At 41.4% G+C, this 22843-nt stretch overlaps 1 protein-coding gene across 2 annotated transcripts in view; it reads left to right on the top strand.

The window, feature by feature from the left end:
• The window catches only part of LOC109868555 (calcium/calmodulin-dependent 3',5'-cyclic nucleotide phosphodiesterase 1A), a 66080-nt gene that overhangs the window by 19466 nt on the left and 23771 nt on the right, over positions 1 to 22843 (top strand). Inside the window, exons 1-3 of one of the 2 annotated variants that reach the window (XM_031797876.1) lie at positions 7146 to 7329; positions 20071 to 20184; positions 21734 to 21916. In XM_031797876.1, the coding sequence (XP_031653736.1) occupies positions 7277 to 7329; positions 20071 to 20184; positions 21734 to 21916 (350 nt within the window). In that variant the 5' untranslated portion in view covers positions 7146 to 7276. Of the gene's footprint in view, positions 1 to 7145; positions 7330 to 20070; positions 20185 to 21733; positions 21917 to 22843 lie in introns of those variants that run through there. The other variant, XM_020458195.2, reaches the window with a different exon arrangement.

Below are 22843 nucleotides of genomic sequence, written 5' to 3'. Positions count from 1 at the left end.
TCCCTTAGAAGCACATGATCAATGACTTGACATGCTTTTATTACTTACTGGAGTGGATGTTATTGTACATTATATTCTATCATTTGTTTGAAAGCTAATGACTGATTGTGCCTCAGCGTCCTTAGTGTCTTGTAACAAATTAAACGTAGCAAGCAGGCTAGCATGCACACAATATTTGGGTGACAACCAGTTTTGTTATAGTTCAGTCTTCTGTGATGTATATAAAGTGTAATATTGGGATGCAAACTCAAAATGTTAAATATATCTGACTTTGTACAGTTGTCTTTTTTTGGACAGGTTTTCAAACAATATCAAGAAAGCTGTAACTTGGGATTTGGATCCTCAAACAAGCCATAAAGGATATGTTTTGCGCTTAAGAATGGGAGAATGGAAAAAGCATGGTAAAGCAATCCATAATGGCATCCAAATATAGCCCTGTATTCCATGTACCACAGCCAACACCAATATTGGGCTGGCTCAGGCCCAATGCTGACCAGTGACTGAGATTCTACTTGGTTCTGGGTTGCTAACATCAGTAATAACTATAATGACAATTAATATAAAGAAATACATAATTAGAATATATGCAATTTAGCAGACGCTTTTATCCAAAGTGACTTACAGTCATGCATGCATTCATTTTTATGTATGGGTGTCCTCAGTGGGAATCGTTGCAAGCGCCATTCTCTACCGACTGTGCCACTGTTGTTTTACGTCCTGAACATACCCAGTACCCAGGGTTCACTATTGATTTTGGCTCTGACTGGTAGGGTACCCAATTTACAGCTACTCTAGTTGTTTGTTGGTTTGTCTTCTTCTGTTCATAAGATTCATTCTAAACTCTCAGGTGAAACACATCTGAGCTGAGGTGAGCCTTCAAGGTAAACCCTTTACATTCATGATACTGTTTGTAGCGCCCTTTCAACATGACTTTGAATTCAACCTCTTCACCCTCTTTATGTTGTCTTTATGTTGTCTTTATGTTGTCTCTCTCCACGCTGTATTGTATTTCACCTCTGTCACAATGAACTAGATACGTGTAGAACATTGTTATAATAGCAAAATTGTGTCTTCAACATAATATTATAGCTTAAACAGTGAACATTTATGGAGAGTTTCACTGCTTTCAGAACCAATCATGTTTAGTTTTTCAAGTTTAGAAGAGTTGCGTAAGTCATTGTGGTGCCAGTACATATTTTCCACTCTTTGATGTCAAGCGCTGAAGTGAGTTTCTTAGTTCCTTCCCTCCCGGACAACAGGCAGTTGTGTTGAAAGACCCAAAGCAACCTAACCCAATGTCATTTCAAAGGAACAATAGTCTCTCATGACAGACTGTTAACATGTCAAATCAAATAGCTAGCTAGCTAGGGCATGCAAAGTTTGATTCTGCATTCCAAGATTATGTGAACACTTGTTGCATCTTGTTAAGTTTTGTGACGTGATATCGTGTCAGGTCAGGTATAGCCTGGACTATGTTCTGTCTGTTACAGTTTGATATAACCTGCGAAATAGTGTCAGTTGCTGCGACTATTAGGCCTAGTAGAGTAGTACAGTATCTCTCTAACATCTGCCCCCTTTTTTTTGAAACCGCTTTCCTTTTCCCCCTGCTTTCATCAAGTGTTTCCTCATGCTGAAGACATGATTAGATCCAAGCTGACAGGAAAATGGCTTGGTAGTGCTTGAATAGCAGGGTCGGGGAGTAACGGATTACATGTAAAGGATTACAAAAAACGGTAACCCTAATCCGTTACGTTACCAGCAAAAATATTATAATCAGATTACAGATACTTTTGAAAAACTAGATTACTTCAAGGATTACTTTTAAATTCAGAAAGGATGTTTGCAAAAAAAAATATTTGACACTTCTCTGTTGTCTCAATGACATTCAAATCAGCTTTGAATAAGGTGCAAGTTTAAGATTGTTCCACCTGAGCGACTCTGACCACAAGACAGAGACCACTATGATGACACACGAAAAGTGTTTGATGGACCGCGGGAAAAGAGCAGGAATAGGCTTTTGTAGGCTACAGTCCAAGATATATCTTCCAATGGTGGGACTGCTGTCAGCATCCAAGGATTATCCAACTTGAATCTACGCTTGGAGGTAAGGATGACAGCAGGGGTGTAGTCTACGGTTATACGGATATAACTTATTATTGATATCTAGCGCATTTATGTGAATCACGCTGCTGCTCTCTCATTTGGCTATTTGCGCCTTATGTTGTCGTGGATAGCAGTTCACAAATCTAAATGTGCATTTGAACCCATTAATGGTTGAATTCAAGAAGTTTAAGGTGCCTTTCAATCATTATTTTTGAAACCAGTGTACAGCCAGTAAAAATATGTGATGGCTACTCCAATTCCTTGACTTTGTTGTCCTTAAGCCATTTTGCTACAACTTTGGAAGTATGCTTGGGGTCATTGTCCATTTGGAAGCGACCAAATTTGAACTTCCTGATTGATGTCTTGAGATGTTGCTTCAATATATCTACATAATTTTCCTGCCTCATGATGCCATCTATTTTGTGAAGTGCACCAGTCCCTCCTGCAGCAAAGCACCCCCACAACATGATGCTGCCACCCCCGTGCTTGACGGTTGGGATGCTGTTCTTCGGCTTGCAAGCCTCCACATATAAGGATGGTCATTATGGCCAAACAGTTCTATTTTTGTTTCATCAGACCAGAGGACATTTCTCCAAAAGGTACAATCTTTGTCCCCATGTGCAGTTGCAAACCATTGTATGGCTTTTTTATGGAGGTTTTGGAGCAGTGGCTTCTTCCTTGCTGTGGGGTCTTTCAGGTTATGTTGATATAGGACTCGTTTTACTGTGGATATAGATACTTTGTGCCTGTTTCCTCCAGCATATTGACACGGTCCTTTACTGTTGTTCTGGAATTTATTTGCACTTTTCGTACCAAAATACGTTCATATATGCGTCTCCTTCCTGAGCGGTATGACGGCTGTGTGGTCCCATGGTGTTTATACTTGCGTACAATTGTTTGTACAGCTGAACGTGGTACCTTCAGGCGTTTGGAAATTGCTCCCAAGGCTGAACCAGACTTGTGGAGGTCTACACTTTTTCTTCTGAGTTCTTGGCTGATTTCTAATGATTCTCAAATGATGTCAAGCAAAGAGGCACTGAGTTTGAAGGTATGCCTTGAAATACATCCACATGTACACCTCCAATTGCACACTCGTGGCATTCTCTCAACCAGCTTCATGAGGTAGTCACCTGGAATGCATTTCTATTAACAGGTGTGCCTTGTTGAAAGTTAATTTCTGGAATTTCTTTCATTCTTAATGCGTTTGGGCAAAACAGTTGTGTTGTGACAATTTAGTATACAGAAGATAGCCCTACTTGGTAAAAGACCAAGCCCATATTATGGCAAGAAAAGCTCAAATAAGCAAAGAGAAATCGACAGTCCATCATTTAAGACATGAAGGTCAGGCAATGCAGAAAATGTCAAGAACTTTGAACGTTTCTTCAAGTACAGTTGCAAAAACCATCAAGCACTGTGATGAAACTGGGTCTCATGAGGACCGCCACAGGAAAGGAAGACACAGAGTTACCTCTGCTGCAGAGGATAAATTAATTAGATTTAACTGCACTTCAGATTGCAGCCCAAATAACTGCTTCACAGAGTTCAAGTAAGACACATCTCAACATCAACATGTTCAGAAAAGACTGCGTGAATCAGGGCTTCATGGTCGAATTGCTGCCAAGAAACCTCTGCTAAAGGACACCAATAAGAAAGAGAGACTTGCGTGGGCCAAGAAACATGAGCAATGGACATTAGGCCGGTGGCAACCTGGTCTGATGAGTCCAAATTGGAGATTTTCGTTTCCAACCGCTGTGTCTTTGTGAGATGCAGAGTAGGTAAATGGATGATCTCCATGTGTGTGATTCCCATCGTGAAGCGTGGAGGAGGAGGTGTGCGGGTGCTTTGCTGGTGACACTGTTAGTGATTTACTTAGAATTCAAAGCATACTTAACCAGCATGGCTACCACAGCATTCTACAGCGATATGCCATCCCATCTGGTTTGCGCTTGGTGGGACTATCATTTGTTTTTCAACAGGACAATGACCCAACAAACATCCAGGCGGTGTTAGGGCTATAAGACCAAGAAGGAGGGTGATGGAGTGCTGCATCAGATGACCTGGCCTCCACAATCACCCAACCTCGACCCAAATGAGAAGGTTTGGAATGAGTTGGACCGCAGAGTGAAGGAAAAGCAGCCAACAAGTGTTCAACATATGTGGGAACTCCTTCAAGACTGTTGGAGAAGCATTCCAGGTGAAGCTGGTTGAGAGAATGCCAAGAGTGTGCAAAGCTGTCATCAAGGCAAAGGGGGATACTTTGAAGAATCTCAAATATTTTTGGGTTACCACATGATTTCATAGGTGTTATTACATAGTTTTGATGTCTTCACTAATATTCTACAATGTAGAAAATAGTAAAAATAAAGAAAACCCTTGAATGAGTAGGTGTGTCCAAACTTTTGACTGGTACTGTATATCCGTTTCATGAGAACCAAACATATAAGCTTGTTTTTCTCCAATGTTTACATTTATAATATTTACAAACAAACACTGTATAACATGGTTAAAACAATAATTCTGAGAGTGGTTACATTTCTCCAGGCCCATACCTCAGGGGCAGGGCGACCGTTTTGTTATTGTTTCATTTGTGGATTTGACCTTTAAACAGCTGCATATTATCAATACATCAAAGTGTCACCAACAATTAGGTAAACCATAGGCCTTCAGCAAATGCAGCATATGGCATACATTTTTCACATGTAAATAGCACTTTTCAGTGAATAGTACTATACTTTACGCTACTTCAGTACTCAAAGCATGCCATTCCATGAGCGCAGCATTTATTTTTCATCTCGAATCAACGAGCCCAATCAGTCCACCATGACAACAAAAACTATAAACAACAGTGTAGGGCTGGCTAATAAATCCTTAGTTTTGGGGTTATGCTCAGGTAAAACAATTTGACAAATTTATACTTCCATATATGTAGTAGAAAGGAATGGGTTAGAAGAAGCCTACATAACCAACCAAGTAAAGTAAAATGTAACATCCATGTATTGCCAGTTATGTATTTTTGTCTTCTAATGCCTCTTAAGGGGAAAGTAATCTAAAAGTAACACAATGTAATCAGATTACGTTACTGAGTTTGGGTATTCCAAAAGTTACGTTACTGATTTACAATTTTGGACAGGTAACTGTTTTAAAGGGCACCCACTCATTAGAACACCTCGATATGTGTGGGAAATATTGTTGATTTACTGACAAAGTATGTGTTGTTTATGGCCGCGTTGTTTTCAGTTTGTAGTGTAAAGTTGATTCACTTGAATGACTTACATTTTTTGGCATAATCATTTCTGTTTGTCAAGCTCATTTTGAATACAGTCAAAATAATATAATCAATCAGTATTTGAGTGACAGACAAGTTGGAACTTGTCTGATTTTGTGCACTACAATGTATTTGTCAATTATTGTATTTTCCTGAAGTTGAGACTTCTTGTTGGACTGTCGCTTGCTTTTATCCCAAAACCCACATTTCTCTCTCTCTCTGTGTGTGTGTGTGTGTGTGTGTGTGTGTGTGTGTGTGTGTGTGTGTGTGTGTGTGTGTGTGTGTGTGTGTGTGTGTGTGTGTGTGTGTGTGTGTGTGCGTGTGCGCGTGTGTGTGTGAGGGTTGTCTTCCATCAGATGATAGTGTTTGAGTGTTTGTTAGTGTTTGAGTGTTTGTTTCCACCTCCAGGAGGAATGGCCCTCTCAGAGTCCCAAATGGCACCATCCCAAATGGCACCATATTCCCTATATAGTGCGCTACATTTGACCAGGGACCATAGGGCTTTGATCAAATGTATTGCACTATGTAGGGAATAGAGTGCCATTTGGAAACATCCCCAGTGTTGGTGATGTTTATCATCAGTTTCCTCCAGCTGGGTTGGGGTGAGAAAGCGTGCCTCAACTTCACATTCAGTAAGTTAAACAACCATATCTTCTGTTGATTAAAGCACCGCAAGGCCTCCCGCCGCTCTGTGGTTCTCCCTACACACACATATACATACGGACACACACACTCCCAACTCCCTTACTCTACTCTACGCTACTTTACTCTACTGTACTGTACTTTACGCTACTTTACGCAACTTTACTGTACTTTACGTTACTCTACTCTACGTTACTTTATTCTACTGTACTTTACACTACTGTACTGTACTTTACGCTACTTTACTATACTTTACGCTACTTTACTCTACTGTACTGTACTTTACGCTACTTTACTATACTTTACTTTACGCTACTTTATTCTACTGTACTTTACACTACTTTACTATACTTTACGCTACTTTAATGTACTGTACTTTACTCTACTGTACTCTACGTTTCTTTATTCTACTGTACTCTACATTACTTTACACTACTGTACTGTACTGTACTTTACGCTACTTTACTCTACTGTACTCTACGTTTCTTTATTCTACTGTACTCTACATTACTTTATTCTACTGTACTTTACACTACTGTACTGTACTCTACGCTACTAAACTGTACTTTGCTCTGCATTGCACCATCCACACATCATCCTGGCAAAATAAAATACATATTGTGATTTAATGACCATGTATTGATGTTTACCCAGCCCCACTAACCAGCCTCTATCCATCTTCATTAATTACTATATAGAACATTTGCTTAACAGCTTGTTTAAAAAGATCTGCTCACACGGGACGCCTTGAAGTTGAGGCAGCAGACCCCAAAACATTTGGTATGTGATGAAGTTGGGTGATAAGGGGGCTGCTGCAGGGATCTAAATCTCTCCTGTTGATGGAACTGTTCTATTGCTCACACACACGCACACACACAGGAGTCCAGAGGTACCTGTTTGGGATTTTTTTGTGGTTGTTTTGGGAACTTTTGGGTTCTTTCGATTACCTGTTTGTGGTTGTTTGGGATTGTTCCACTGGTTCTCTCCTCTCTTCTGAGACTAGGAGAGCAACACTGTGATGTGTCCTCTATGGCCTTTCTCATTGGTCTTTTAGAGAAAGCAGAGAAAGGGAGTAGAGAAAGGGAAAGAGAGAGAGGGAGAGGGCAGGACCAGGGACTAGGGGGACTAGCAGGGACCAGGCAGGACCAGTTGTCTCAGAGCAGCACAGTGCAACGTAAGGAGAGGAGCAGCTGGGGGACAGCCCAGCCTCACACAGAGCTCCCTGCTCCTATCCCCAACCCAGCCCAGCCTGGGCTCACACTTTAAATGGAAGAGTATGTCACGATCAAGAGGAAGCTTCTCCACAGACCTGTCTTCAGGTAAGACAGAAAGAGCAACTGTCCGTCCCCAGGAAACTACTACTACTAGGTCTCTCTACCTACTGTACCTGCCTCTCTTCTGCTTCTCTTTCCTGTGCTGTTCTTGTTGAGGGTGAAGGATCATATCAATCTACTAGTGTGGTCTGTCTACCTATCTGCCTGTCTTCTCTGTCTTGCTCCTGCTCCTGTGGAGTGTGAAGGATCATATTAAAGGCTGTTTCACCTGCCTACGCTTTCTGCCTGATGATCCGGACTGTGTCAGTTCCGTTGGCATAACTACACTAGCTATGTTGTTGCAGTAATCATAGTCCTATCTCATGGCTGGATTATAATTCCCAGAGCTATCTCTCGCTGTTACAGCACACTCTCCAATATCTGTGTGTGTGTGTGTGTGTGCGTGTTCTAAGGAGTAGGAAGTGGAGTGTACTAACTACACCTGTCTGTCTCTGTTGTGGTTCGACGGTCATTAAAAGCAGAACATTGTGGCATGGTTCATTGGCCCTGACGGTTATTAGATGCAGGTTGCTAATAGCTTCTTAGCATGTAAAACGGGGAGGGAGGAAAGGAGGGAGGGAAGGAGAGAGGGCTGGTAAAGAAATGCAGCTGTGTAACAGGTCCCTCTCTCTGCTCTGCTCTTACAGAGTTAGTCAGGGCACATCAATATTTAGCAGCTACTTCGCTTCATGAACTGCTGTTTTAAAGATGTTTTAAAGCACTTGTATCTCAGGGGTAGGAAGTGTTCTCACATTGTTCAGAATTAATCTGTGCTGAGTCTGACATAGTCTGACAAAATGAAGGTACGTGTTTCTCAGGACTATGAGGGGAGGCGTTGTCACGTTGTTCAGGAAGGATGCCTCTGCTCTGTCAGTCAGGACTGGGTTTGGAAAAAGCTGTAATTTCCCAAGTCACCTCTATGAATAGATTCCACCATGGAAATTAATATAGACTGTAATCTGTGGTATTGTGGTATTGTTTTGATGTTTCTTCTTCTCCTTGATCTACTGCGGGCGGTCCAGCAGGGTCCTGTGGGGGTGTCCAGTCCTAGTTTGAGAACATCAGTAATTTCCCAAATACTTCTACGTCATGTATCTGGGTGGTGTTGTCGCTTATGTTTCTTGGATTGTTGAGTCCTGAGCCCATACTGAACTAGTGACCCCATAATATGGAGGGGCACTCTCTTCCTTAAGTCTTGTGGGGTCTGTGGGGTCTTGTGGAGTACTGGGGTCCCATGGGGTCCCCTGGAGTCCTGTGGGGTCTTGTGGGTCTCATGGAGTCCTGTGGGGTCTTGTGGGTCCTGTGGAGTCTTGTGGGGTTGTCATGTTCCTTAGTCAACCCATGGTGCCCTAATCCTCCGCTAGCCCCCCGAGCACTTTCCAGGCTTTGATTATGCTGGGAAGACTGTCTGCATGGGAAGACTTGTTTTCTGACTCATACACACATGCACACACACATATACACACACACATGTTCACACACACTCTCTCTTTGAATCAAGCCATGTCTCTGGACTGGAAATGAGGCACACTATCTTTTGTTTACAGTATTACAACTGAAAAAGAAAAGGAGAGGAGCAGACTCTAGGAGCTCAGATACAATAATTGAATAACCAACGTTTCGACAGACGAGCTGTCGGGTATAATATACATCAGGGTATAATGACAAACACTGCTGGTCACTAGTTAATATACTTTGAAAGGACACACACAGGTGTCTGTAATCATGGCCGGGAGTGGTTTGATTTCATTGGTTGATTTACAGATATATATAGAACATGTAAAAAGCATGAATGAATAACATACAGTCATAGATACAATTTGGCTACATAGGCCTATAAATATTTTACAATGGATAGTAATCACAAGAATGGCTTCAGATCAAAGTCTACATTGACACTGAAGGGAGCAAGAGAGAGGGGGTCTTTAAATTAAACATCCAGGCAGCCTCTCGTTTTAACAATACATTGTCAAGATCACCCCCTCTCCTAGACAGGGTGTTGTTTTACCCACATCATTTTTACCACAAGGACAAGTTATAAGATAAATAACTGCCTTAGTGGAGCACATGATAACACCTTTGATTGGGATCTGTTTCCCTGTTTGAGGGTGTTTGAAGGATCTACATTTGTAAGTGCATTTGCATTGAGCACAGCCATTACAAATCTAGTTTCCATCCCGAAGAGGCGCAAATAGGTATTTTGGTGTGGTAAATCAGAGTTTACCAATTGATCTGAGATTTCTGCCAAGTGAGTATAGTACAGTTTAACAACTGACATCCCAGGCTGTACTTCCCAGTGGATAGACAGGAAGAGTATAGGGACTAGAGGGGCAACATGACATCTGTACTGGATCATCATGGCTGAATATGTCTGTATCCCAAATGGCACCCTATTCCCTATATAATGCACTAACTTTGACCAGAGACCATAAAAGTAGTGCACCATAAAGGGAGTAGGGTGCCATATGGGACGCGGCCCAGATGAATAAATAGCATGATGTTTACTGTGAGACGAGAGGGACCAAACAAACATGTTGGTCAGGACACACACACACACACACACACAAACACACACACACACACACACCAACCAAACAGCAGTGACCCTTTGTGACTGCATCCTGGGACTAAAAAGGGGTGTAGGGTTCAGAGCTACAGAAAACAGTCCAGGAGATCGACACTATCTCAAACACCAAGGTAGATAAGCTTGACCGAGATCATATTAAAACTATTTTCTCAGCACAATTCACACAATTTGAGAAAACAATAGAGTATTTTTTGGCAGGTCTTCAAATCACCCTTTGCTGCAAAACTGTAAAACAACATTGATCATTTTATTGAATTAAGTTTGTTATTAGTTCCTTAATTTAGCCAGGGACAGAGCTGAGACTGATATCATTCTTTGGAGATTTGTAAGACGAAGAGCGAATAGTTTCCCCTCTGTGGTTAGAAAAGTTCAGTTAAGGCTCCACTTGAGATGATCATGGTTTATGCCTGTGCTAAACCTAGCACACATGAAGCACATTTTGCTCTGCTATTGTATAACAGAAAACAGCTGTCTGGTTTCCCCTTGTCGTCAGGCCTTGTGTATCATCTGGGTTGGAAATAAAGTACCAAAGTATATAACAACGCCAACTTCTGACCTACTTCTGCAGCCAGCTGTAACTTCTTGTGAGTCTCGGCTGTGGCCGTGGAATTGCGAGCCAAATATGATCTACATAAATGTACTTCCCTGTCCATCTCAAATGGCTACAGTCTGACCATCACAGTTAGGAGATCTGTCTCGTGTGTGTGTGTGTGTGTGTGTGTGTGTGTGTGTGTGTGTGTGTGTGTGTGTGTGTGTGTGTGTGTGTGTGTGTGTGTGTGTGTGTGTGTGTGTGTGTGTGTGTGTGTGTGTGTGTGTGTGTGTGTGTGTGTGTGTGTGTGTGTGTGTTTGCGTGCGTGTCTGTGTGCAGGTCTAGTGTTATGATATAATTCACCTCAGCTGTCAGGAAAATGGCTGGCAAACAGTTAAATGACCTCTCTCCATCTCCATCAAAGATGACTACAGAGGGTTTTGAGCTGAGAGAGAGAGGCCTCTGACTTTCCCCAGAGAGAGCATTATCTGTTTTTCATATGGCCGTGTGTGTGTGTGTGTCAACTCTGAAACCACTGACCCCATGGCCTGCTTTTCAACTTACAGTACAGCCAGCACCCCTCAGAATAGTCATCTGCTATAATGGGATTATGGGGAACTGCTGTTTGTGTGTGTGGGTGTTTGACGTGCCAGGATTTACAGTGTACTTTGCAGTAGGTTATCCTTCATGTAATGAGAGTTTATGGAGTCGTAGCCCTCCCATTACAAATAGAACAAAACAGAAAAGGAGGTTGATAACACAGAGGTGAGGGAGGGCTGGATGGAGGAGGGGGAGGGAGGGGGAGAACAGGATGATAACAGAGAGATGAGGGAGTCTGATTTATCATGTATCACCCAGGAGACTGGTGTAATTACCCTCTAGTCACACCGACTGAACCAGAGGTGGAACCAGGGATGGTGAGACTATGGAACCTCTGTTGGCCCTGTGAGAAACTGAAATCTCTGTTGACTTGTGGGATGAGATGTCCAACAGAGATACTGGTCAGAGTGTAGGATTTTGTCTCTGTCTGTTGTGCCAAACTAGGATTAGAACAGACGTGAGATCCATTTTTGGACCACCCAAGAGGCCAGTTTACAATTCAGAATAAACCAGAAGCGTGTTATATGGGTGATATTATCTCAAATAAAGTTGTGAAAAATGTGGCAAGCCAGAGAAAATACCTTTTTGTTTAGTTATAACTGCCTGGTCTCATTAGAATGTCAAAATAGTGACATTTAACTATTCTAGCTTTATGTCACATAATAGATGCTCCCTCCTCTCTCCATCGCCTCTGACCGTTCTACCTCCATTCTCCTGCCTTAACTCCCATACTTTTTGACATTGTTCAATTTGTTATATCTAATCTTATTAACTTAAATGTGTTTATTGTATGTGTAGCCTATGTGTTACTGTAATTCAGTCTTTTAGTTGACATAGTAGCCAACAAGGTGAAACAATTGTCGGTGTGACCTTGAGCAAGGCACTTAAGCCTAATTTACTCCAGGGGTGCTGTACTACTATGGCTGACCCTGTAAAACAACACATTTCACTGCAGCTATCTGGTGTATGTGACAATTCATTTCCTTTTACTTTTTACACATGAAATAAACCATTATCCTCAAACTGACATATTACTTATAACATACTAGTTAGCCTATATGTCACATAGCATGGATAGGGTTAGAGACAGGTTAATGGTAAGGGTTATGGTTAGGGTTTGCAACATATGTCTGCAACATACATCGGATGTAAATTGCTTTTGTCAGCTTGTTTTAAACCCCATTCCTGTGAACATGTTTGAGTTGAACTGTCCCTGTTTCAGTTAGAGAGTCTGTCTGTCCCTATACTGAAATCTATAGGTCTGTCAAACATATCACTATCAACACCAGATTTCTTTTGTCACAAGGTTTTACCAGAGGTTCCGTGAACATGTTTGAATTGGAGAGACCCAGTGTCAGTTAGAAGGCCTGCAGGTCTGTAGAAAGCAGAAAGTAGGCCCAGGCTCAGACTAGTGTTAACATAACACAACAAGGCCCTGTCCCCACCAAGTGTGTTTATAGGCCAGTGAATGACCGTTTTTTTAAAAACTTGAGCGTCTGAATTGGAAAGCCACCAAGAGCGCTGGAACCACTCACTTGTCAGAATGATGGAGCCTTGAATGGTAAGCCGGTTGTAAAACTCACCAGCTTACATCGGAGTTTGGTTTGTTTCCCTTACAAAGTGTTTAAAATAAAATAAAATTACAGCAGAAACATTCCAAAGTATAATGTACTGTAGGTTGTTTTGATTACGTTTTTTTTCATGGATCAACACATTAAATTACACAGACTAAATTTCTGTTTTGGTAATAGCCTGTATCATACAGGCATGTTATTTTTATTGCCATCAATAGATCCCCTCTGTGAGACCATGTTGTTTGCAATCTGAAAGCATGAGAATTAGTTTATTGAGGAGCCATTAAAGACAACCAGCCAAACACAGTGGTAGTATCCCAAATGACCCCATAAAGTAATGCACTAAATAGGGAATAGGGTGCCATTTGGATTTCTTAGCAACATGAAAAGCATTCTCATTTAGCCGCTGTGTGCCTGGGGCACCACCAGGGTACAGATCTGTTTATTTGTTGAAATAAATGATGCACAAAACCAGTCTAGTTCACAGTCAGACAACATACTGTAGAGAGTCTGGACCTTTTATTTTTTCATACATGAAATGTAGTAGCAATCATCCACCGCTGTTTCTTGGAAACGGGTCGTTATCGGGTCATAAAGTAGTCCTGTGGGTGCCATCTTCAGGGGTGAGGAATGTTGGATCAGTCTGTCTGAGAGGTTGGCCGAGCAGGCGGCAGAGAGGAGCAAGGCAGGGTGCCCCAGCTCTATTCCAGCCCTGCCACTGTGCCCTCTGGGGCCCCAGTCTGGGCCCTGGTGACGGCATCAGTCCCTTCCAAGGAGGAGGACACAGTTAACTCATGGGAAAATGCTCTCTTGTAGGTCTGACATATCCAGTTGGATGCGGCTAAAATCAGACATCCCCCTATGCCTTTGTTTGTACTTCTTGGAGGCCCAGCTCAGAAAGAAGTTCCTGAAAGCGATACAGTTTCACATAAAGCCTATTTTAATCGGACCCTGGCAAATTGTTAACTTTATTAATTTTCATTCTTTAAAAACCTCACACAGGTCCCTAACACGGTACCCAAAGCTGCTGCGTGCGTGCGACGTCGTGCGCAATCGTGCATACATGCATTTTGCCCCCTACACCAAACGCGATCACGACAGGCAGGTTAAAATATCAAAACAAACTCTGAACCAATGACATTAATTTGTGGAAAGGTCGAAAATCATTAAACATGTATGGCAATTTAGCTAGTTAGCTTGCACTTGCTAGCTAACGTTAATTTGTCCTATTTAGCTAGCTTGCTATTGCTAGCTAATTTGTCCTGGGATATAAACATTGAGTTGTTATTTTAGCTGAAATGCACAAGGACCACTACTCCGACAATTAATCCACACATAAAATGGCCAACCGAATCGTTTCTAGTTCTCTCCTCCTTCCAGGCTTTTTTATCGTTTAATTTATATGGTGATTGCATCTAAACTTTCATTGTATTACCACAACTACCGGCAAAACAGTTAGTCTTTCAGTCACCCATGTGGGTATAACCAATGAGGAGATGGCACGTGGGTACCTGCTTCTATAAACCAATGAGGAGATGGAAGAGGCAGGACTTTCAGCGCAATCTGCATCAGAAATAGGAATGAGTTCTATTTTAGCCCTTGGTGTCGCAGACGCTCGTTGGCACAATAATTGAATAACATGGATTTCTAAATTGAATTTGCGACGCTCGTGCACGCGACGTGTCCGGTCTGGTCAGCATGTAAGGGTCCTCTTACAGTATGTACTGTAGTCTATATAGTTCTATGACGAATATACTCTAAATATGTATTATGGTTATTTCACAGTCACAGTAACAGGATAATATATGTATAACTAACTTGAAGTTAGTTTCTCATTATATTGAGCTCTGAGTTGAAGTCCTGGAAAGCAAAGATAAGGCTATTGTTGTGTCCCAAATGGAACCCTATTCCCTACATAGTGCACTACTTTTGACCAGTGCCATAGGATTGTGGTCAAATGTTGTGCACTGTGTAGGGAATAGGGTGTAATTTGGGATGCATCCTGCAGCAGTAGGATCTTAATTTGATCCCGTTTGCTACAGGAAATGTGAATTATTATGTGCATTATAATTGATGGGCATTTTTTGCAGGGGTTGATACATTTTACATGTTAGGGCAAATCAAGTCTGACATTTTAAAGTGGAAATTACAAACTTTAGAAGCCTTTTAAAACCTTGAAAATACTACAAGTTTGCATTTCCAGCTGTACAGGAAAATTCTCATCAACAAAATAGTTATCAAATTAAGATCCTACATCTGTATGTGAGTTTTTAAAACATTATTACTGTACAACATAATCTGAGAGTTGTCCAGATGTCTTGGGTTTTCTACTTGACCAAAATGTCAAACAAAGTTTCCAAGAGCTCATGTGAACTCAGATAAGCAACCCAGTTGTTGAGAAAGATATGGCACGTGCTTATACAACTGAACTTGTTGTAACATGTTTGACCTGTCTTTAGTCCCTTTACCATTGTAAAGTCCATGTTTTTTCTATTTCTTAAGAAATATATCAATACTGCTACCTTTGTGGCTGTTTCAACTATTAATATACTGCCACTTTATTCAGAATCTTTTATCATATGCTAACCTATACTGAAACATACTGAAATCACATGAAAAAAGTCATTTTCGCTTGCTTCCAAAGACAAGGTTGTATTATTGTGACCCAGATAGATCCACCAATCAGGGCCACTTTTTATATTTATCTGCTGTGTGATTGGTCTAATCCAGGGTGTGTGAGATGGAAGACATCAGGCCAGTGCTGTGGGGAGTGACAGAGGAAAAGGTCATATGATTGATAAACCTAGGCTGGAAACACTGTGGGGGAATAGCCCTGTTGTTATTCCCCCACCCACTACACATGAACTATTCCCATGGTTTCAGTGGTTTCAAACTGTAGTCTAAACGTTGCGTCTGTGACAATATTCACAAAGAGTTTCAGAGTAGGTGTGCTGATCTAGGATCAGTTTAGCCTTTTAGATCATAGTACGTATGATTATATAGACAGGGGGGACCTGCCCTAGCACACTTTTTGAAATCAGACCCTGGTCTGTGGAAACCTGTTGCTACTGAATGTGTGATAAGTGAGTTGGAGAGACAGTTGTTTTGAGGGACTGTTGCCAACTCTCACCCTGGCTGCATCTAACTCTCATCCAAAGTGCACCAGATACTTTATCAGGCTAAATGCAACAGTAGATGTAATATCACAGGCAGTTGACAATGTGGAAGAGACGGCTGTCTACAGCTTGATTATGCAAGGCAAATGTTTACTTTCTGCATCCTCATTAGTCATGTATTGAAATATTTTGATATTACAGACCACTATTAGGTGCAACAGGTGTCACTATTTACGGTCACGTCGTTGTAGGCTGAGTTCACCATGTTTGAGCCGCTCCTAGGCGTTTGTCTTGTTGTAGCTTACAGAACAAACCAATGCTGGGGGTGGCAGTTTGCCAATAGTAGTCAGTCAGATTTTCAATTAACACTGAGCACAATATAATACACAGGAGGCTGGTGAGGGGAGGACGGATCATAATAATGGCTGGAATGGAGTGAATGGAATGGTATCAGCACTAGGAAACCATGTGTTTGATATATCAATGCCATTTCATTTACTCCATTCCAGCCATTTCTATGAGCCTGTCCTCTCCAATTAAGTTGCCGCCTGTGATAGAATAGTATAGACTTGGCACTTTGCTCACTCATCTTGACTGGCAGAGCGGTATCCTGCTGTGTTTCCCCTCTGAAGACAAAAGAAGGAAAGACTAGAGAGAAGGAAGAAAAATGACTAGATAAGGCAAACAAGCCCACAGTAAAGGCCCAATAAAGTCCCAGGCTTATCAGTCTCTCTACTACATACATTCTGCTCACTTCGCAAATGGCTTTCTCCTGCTCACTTTGCATGCAGATGCATTGGTTGTTTTCCGTACTGTATTGTGTGTGTGTGTATGTGTTTTCTGTATTGTATCCTGGCTTTCAGTCAGTTGATCCTGTTGTTTTGACAGCTTGGGTTTAGGATTATGTGTTCATATAAAACCACATGTCAATAACACTTCAATACTTCTGAATCCTCCTCTGTTACAGATTTTCACATAATAACACCTCAGATTGAAAACAGATGCTCCTCTTATGGTCTTGCCTTGCAGCAGGGATCTTACAGTAGGTTTGCATCCCAAATGGCACCCCCTATCCCCTATATAGTACACTACAGGCCCTCTGGTCAAAAGTAGTGCACTATATGGGGAATAGGGTGCCATTTGGGACACATCCCAAGTCATTTTGCTGAGGGTTGGTTGGGCGTCTGGTGTTTGGTGATAGTATGTGTGCCCACCGAGGCGAGCCATGGCACAGTGTCAATCCCCTGTTGTTTTTAATGATGCACTAGTCCCGTGGTAAATATTTAAAGATCTGTATGAGACCAATACCAAAGGCTTCACTGACTTTCTAGGCTTTGTTGATCAGGCGGTTGTAGTTCAGTGGTGCTAGTTCTCTGGATGTCTAACACACACACACACACACACACACACACACACACACACACACACACACACACATACTTGAATAAAGTTTACATACTGTTTTACCCACTTCATATGAATATACTGTGTTCTAGTCGAAGCTCATCCTATATTGCCCTTGGTCCTTTGTAGCTCAGTTGGTAGAGCATGGTGCTTGCAACGCCAGAGTTGTGGGTATGCCTCCTGGGATCACCCGTACTTAAAATGTATGCACATATAACTGTGAGTGCTTCGAATAAATATATCTGCTAAACAGTGTATTTAAAATTTCAAAAAATTCAAGCTCCACAGAGATGTCATAATACCCATAAAAACCTAGCAGTAAAACAGGGAAATTGTTCCAATCGTTTTTAACCATTCATTTTTCTTACCTTTGCCTCGATTTGGCAGTCTTGTCCAGATCATCATGGCATTTGAAGGTCTTTATGATAGCCACATTAGCATTTAATTTTGGGTGGGGGTAAATCCAGGCGAATATATTGATACAAGTCACCTTGTCCGAGAGAGATTTACACAGTTATCAAAAGGTCCCACCAGGGTAAGCCTACACGAAACACAGCCCTCATTTTATGTGATTCTAAAATCCCCTATGGGAAAAATGAATGGAACCATTTCCCTGTTTGACTGCTAGGATTTATGGGTATTATGACTCATACTGTGGTGCTCTATATACAGTGGGGCAAAAAAGTATTTAGTCAGCCACCAATTGTGCAAGTTCTACCACTTAAAAAGATGAGAGAGGCCTGTAATTGTCATCATAGGTACACTTCAACTATGACAGACAAAATGAAAAAAAATATCCAGAAAATCACATTAGGATTTTTAATGAATTTATTTGCAAATTATGGTGGAAAATAAGTATTTGGTCACCTACAAACAAGAAAGATTTCTGGCTCTCACAGACCTGTAACTTCTTCTTTAAGAGGCTCCTCTGTCCTCCACTCGTTACCTGTATTAATGGCAACTGTTTGAGGTTGTGGACAGGTGTCTTTAATATTGATAAGTTCAAACAGTCACACTCCAAACTCCACTATGGCCAAGACCAAAGAGCTGTCAAAGGACACCAGAAACAAAATTGTAGACCTGCACCAGGCTGGGAAGACTGAATCTGCAATAGGGAAGCAGCTTGGTTTGAAGAAATCAACTGTGGGAGCAATTATTAGGAAATGGAAGACATAAAAGACCACTGATAATCTCCCTCGATTTGGGGCTCCATGCAAGATCTCACCCCGTGGGGTCAAAATGATCACAAGCAAAAATCCCAGAACCACACATGGGGACCTAGTGAATGACCTGCAGAGAGCTGGGACCAAAGTAACAAAGCCTACCATCAGTAACACACTATGCCGCCAGGGACTCAAATCCTGCAGTGCCAGACGTGTCCCCCTGTTTAAGCCAGTACATGTCCAGGCCTGTCTGAAGTTTGCTAGAGAGCATTTGGATGATCCAGAAGAAGATTGGGAGAATGTCATATAGTCAGATGAAACCGAAATATAACTTTTTGGTAAAAACTCAACTCGTCGTGTTTGGAGGACAAAGAATGCTTAGTTGCATCCAAAGAACACCATACCAACTGTGAAGCATGGGGGTGGAAACATCATGCTTTGGGGCTGTTTTTCTGCAAAGGGACCAGGACGACTGATCCGTGTAAAGGAAAGAATGAATGGGGCAATGTATTGTGAGATTTTGAGTGAAAACCTCCTTCCATCAGCAACGGCATTGAAGATGAAACGTGGCTGGGTCTTTCAGCATGACAATGATCCCAAACACACCGCCCAGGCAACGAAGGAGTGGCTTCGTAAGAAGCATTTCAAGGTCCTGGAGTGGCCTAGCCAGTCTCCAGATCTCAACCCCATAGAAAATCTTTGGAGGGAGTTGAAAGTCCGTGTTGCCCAGCAACAGCCCCAAAACATCACTGCTCTAGAGGAGATCTGCATGGAGGAATGGGCCAAAATACCAGCAACAGTGTGTGAAAACCTTGTGAAGATTTACAGAAAACGATTGACCTCTGTCATTGCCAACAAAGGGTATATAACAAAGTATTGAGATAAACTTTTGTTATTGACCAAATACTTATTTTCCACCATATTTTGCAAATAAATTTTCTCATTTTGTCTGTCATAGTTGAAGTGTACCTATGATGAAAATTAACGGCCTCTCTCATATTTTTAAGTGGGAGAACTTGCATAATTGGTGGCTGACTAAATACTTTTTTGCCCCACTGTAACTAATGCTGTACACACCTTTTCTATAAATTGTATTGTCCATACTGTCTATTTCACACCATTATATACAGTGCAGCAATACCTAATATTGCAAAACAATACACCCCCCCCAAAAAAATGGAAATGTAAGAAATATATACAGTTCCAGTCAAACGTTTGGACACACCTACTCATTCAAATGTTTTTCTTTATGTTTTACTATTTTCTTCATTGTAGAATAATAGAAGGCATCAAAACTACGAAATAACACATATGGAATCATGTAGTAACCAAAAAAGTGTTAAACAAATCCAAAAATATTTTTGAATCTTCAAAGTAGCCACCCTTTGCCTTGATGACAGCTTTGCACACTCTTGGCATTCTCTCAACCAGCTTCATGAGGTAGTCACCTGAAATGCATTTCAATTACAGGTGCGCCTTTGTTAAAAGTTCATTTGTGGAATTTCTTTCCTTCTTATTGCGTTTGTGGGGGGATTTGTGTGTATTGTTAGGTATTACTGCACTGTTGGAGCTAGAAACATAAGCATTTAGCTGCACCTGCGATAACATCTGCAAAATATGTGTACGCAACCAATAACGTTTGATTTGACATGACCAGCTCAGAGACTGTCGAGTTGTATCAACATACAGTACTGTTCTCCGTGTACTATGTATTATCCAGTGTTCATGAGCTCATATATGAAGATGAAATTTGAACCCAACTTCCTCTTTGCAGATTGAGATGCCTGGTGAAGCAACTAGACAAGGGAGAAGTGAATGTGGTGGACCTGAGGAAGAATATAGAGTATGCAGCCTCTGTTCTAGAGGCAGTCTATATTGATGAAACCAGGTGAGTGCATTTCAGCTGAATTCAATTCAATAACTACATCAAACATTTTGCACTCTGCACCGTTAAAGGTATGGGAAATAACTGCACAAATACAACTCACATAAAATATGGTACTCATAGATAGTAACCTATTCTGATAATCAAATTCCTTGACAAATCGAGTGCTGTACAACCAGTGGAGTACCACAAGTGCAGTACTACTCTGTTTTGGTGCCTTAGCTCAGACAGTTTGAAAATATACTTTTTCTATGCAAACTGTGTCTTTGTGTCTGCTGATCAAAGTCCTTCAGTTCTCTCTGGGTGTCTCACTTCTCTCTGGATGTCTCACATCTCTCTGGGTGTCTCACTTCTCTCTGGGTGTCTCACTTCTCTCTGGATGTCTCACTTCTCTCTGGATGTCTCCCCTGACATGGGGGAACGTCCGATTACTCGAAGGAGCACTCCATACTTTACTTCTTAAACTCCATGTGTGAAGTTTTCCATCTCTCCATGGAGGAGACTATAAAACTAAAGTCTTACTGAGCCATACATCCCTCTCAGTCTGGGTTGTTGTGGCTGTAGTTGTTGATACAGACTGCAGAGTGAGTCAGCTCAGTTGGGCTCTCCAGTGATAAGCAGGTGTTGCATAGCCTGTAGTCTGATTGCAGAGCCCCCCCCCACCACCCAAATGGCACCTTATTTACTATCTACACTCTTAGAAAAAACCTAAAAGGGTTCTTTGGATGTCCCCGTAGAGGAACTCTTTTTGGTTCCAGGTAGAACCTTTTTGGGTTCAATGCAGAACCCTTCCCCTACATCAGTTCAATAATAGGGTGCCATTTTGGATGCAGACTTTGATTGAATCATATTTGTGTAGTAATTGCATTTTCCATTATCATAATATATGATCATTTATTTTCACGGTAGCCCGGTTTTACAATTTCAGAATAATTACTTGCAGAAGGAAGTCCTGCACCCTTATCGTGATTCCGTAAGCCTCATTTCCTTACGTTAGCGTCTAACTTAATGTTGACATTCTAAAATCAGAACATTCAAAATATCTGCCTCCCTTTTCCTTCATTGGCCACATTTTCTTTCTCATTACAGCTGAGGATCTGTTTAACGGTTAATAATTCACCAAGGCGGTTTCCTCAGCTAAACAAATTGCAATGGAAAGAGAGCCTGTCAGTTAACACTTAAGAAGTCCATTCAGCCTTCAGAATGACATTTACTGGGGATCACATAGTGAGGATGATGGTTCAGGGGCTCCATACCAGGACAGGTAAACAGGCATTTACAAGACCTGGCCTCTCATCTCATCACATCACAGTCAGCAATGGAAACAAATTACACTTTTATTAGCGAGAGTACATGCTATTAGTGTGAGTGACATTTAGCATACTTTTGCAGGAAATGTAAGCTATACAACTTATGGTTAAAAAGTGAATGACAGGGAATGTGACACTGTTACAGGTATATAACAGGTGAATATCAGGTAGTATGGGACTGTTACATTTGTGTGTTCCGACTGACCTGGAGTCTGACTGTCCCTTGTCCCTCCCCCTCACAGGCGTCTTCTGGACACTGAGGATGAGCTCAGTGACATCCAGACGGACTCTGTTCCAATGGAGGTGCGGGATTGGCTGGCCTCGACCTTCACCAGGAAGATGGGCGTGGTCAGGAGACGACCCGAGGAGAAACCACGGTTCAAGAGCATCGTGCATGCCGTGCAGGCTGGCATCTTTGTCGAGAGGTACAAACATATACACAGATGCACACACACACACAACAAACCACAGTCAAGAGGTACTGGAGGATGTACTTTTATGATATATGGGAAAATAAACAAAGAATTACAGTAGGCTATCTACATTGATAAGTATGCAGATACATTTAACTTTTTTTAAAAACATATACCATTAACACTTTTGTGAGAAGCTCTTGTTAGAACTTCTTGTGTTGCTCTTAAAAGAAACACGTAACTGTCATTCTGCCTTAGAACAATGGTTATTTTTAAAAACTTTCCAGTAAGTGTGCACAAACATGAATACATAAATAATATTGAGCAATGAGCTTCCCTCAATTGCTTTCGCTTGTAGTCTAATAGTATTAATTGTCATTCTGCCAGTCAATAAAAATGGTCAATAGTGAATTCTTACTTACAGTGGGCACTAACATGAATACATAAACATCATATTCAGCAATGTGTCTCAAATCTTCTCAAGAGCTGTTGCTATGGCATGTGTCTCACTTTTATTTCCATGGCAACTACTAGGCTACAGTATCTCCTGAAATTAATATTCCAAAATGGAATCCACAATGCAGGCAATCTCAGTTCAACAGTTGGAATGTACATTGCTTAGTATATTATTCAAATGTGTCAAACAACAGGTTTGGATGGTTTCTTCTTTTGTGGACAACATTAGAATTTGAGTTATAAAATGTGTGTCCATATTCCATAGTAAGATCGGTCTTTACAGTTATATAATATGTCTGTGTCAGAGAGTATTGTCACGTTCTGACCTTTATTTCCTTTGTTTTGTATTTATTTAGTATGGTCAGGGCGTGAGTTGGGTGGGCAGTCTATGTTTGTTTTTCTATAAATATGGGTATTTCTATGTTTCGGCCTAGTATGGTTCTCAATCAGAGGCAGGTGTCATTAGTTGTCTCTGATTGAGAA

The sequence above is a fragment of the Oncorhynchus kisutch genome, linkage group LG2, assembly GCF_002021735.2.
Source record: "Oncorhynchus kisutch isolate 150728-3 linkage group LG2, Okis_V2, whole genome shotgun sequence".
In the NCBI taxonomy this organism is placed as follows: Eukaryota; Metazoa; Chordata; class Actinopteri; order Salmoniformes; family Salmonidae; genus Oncorhynchus; species Oncorhynchus kisutch.
Note: the sequence above shows the minus strand (reverse complement) of the source record. Positions and strands in the feature narration are given on the sequence as shown.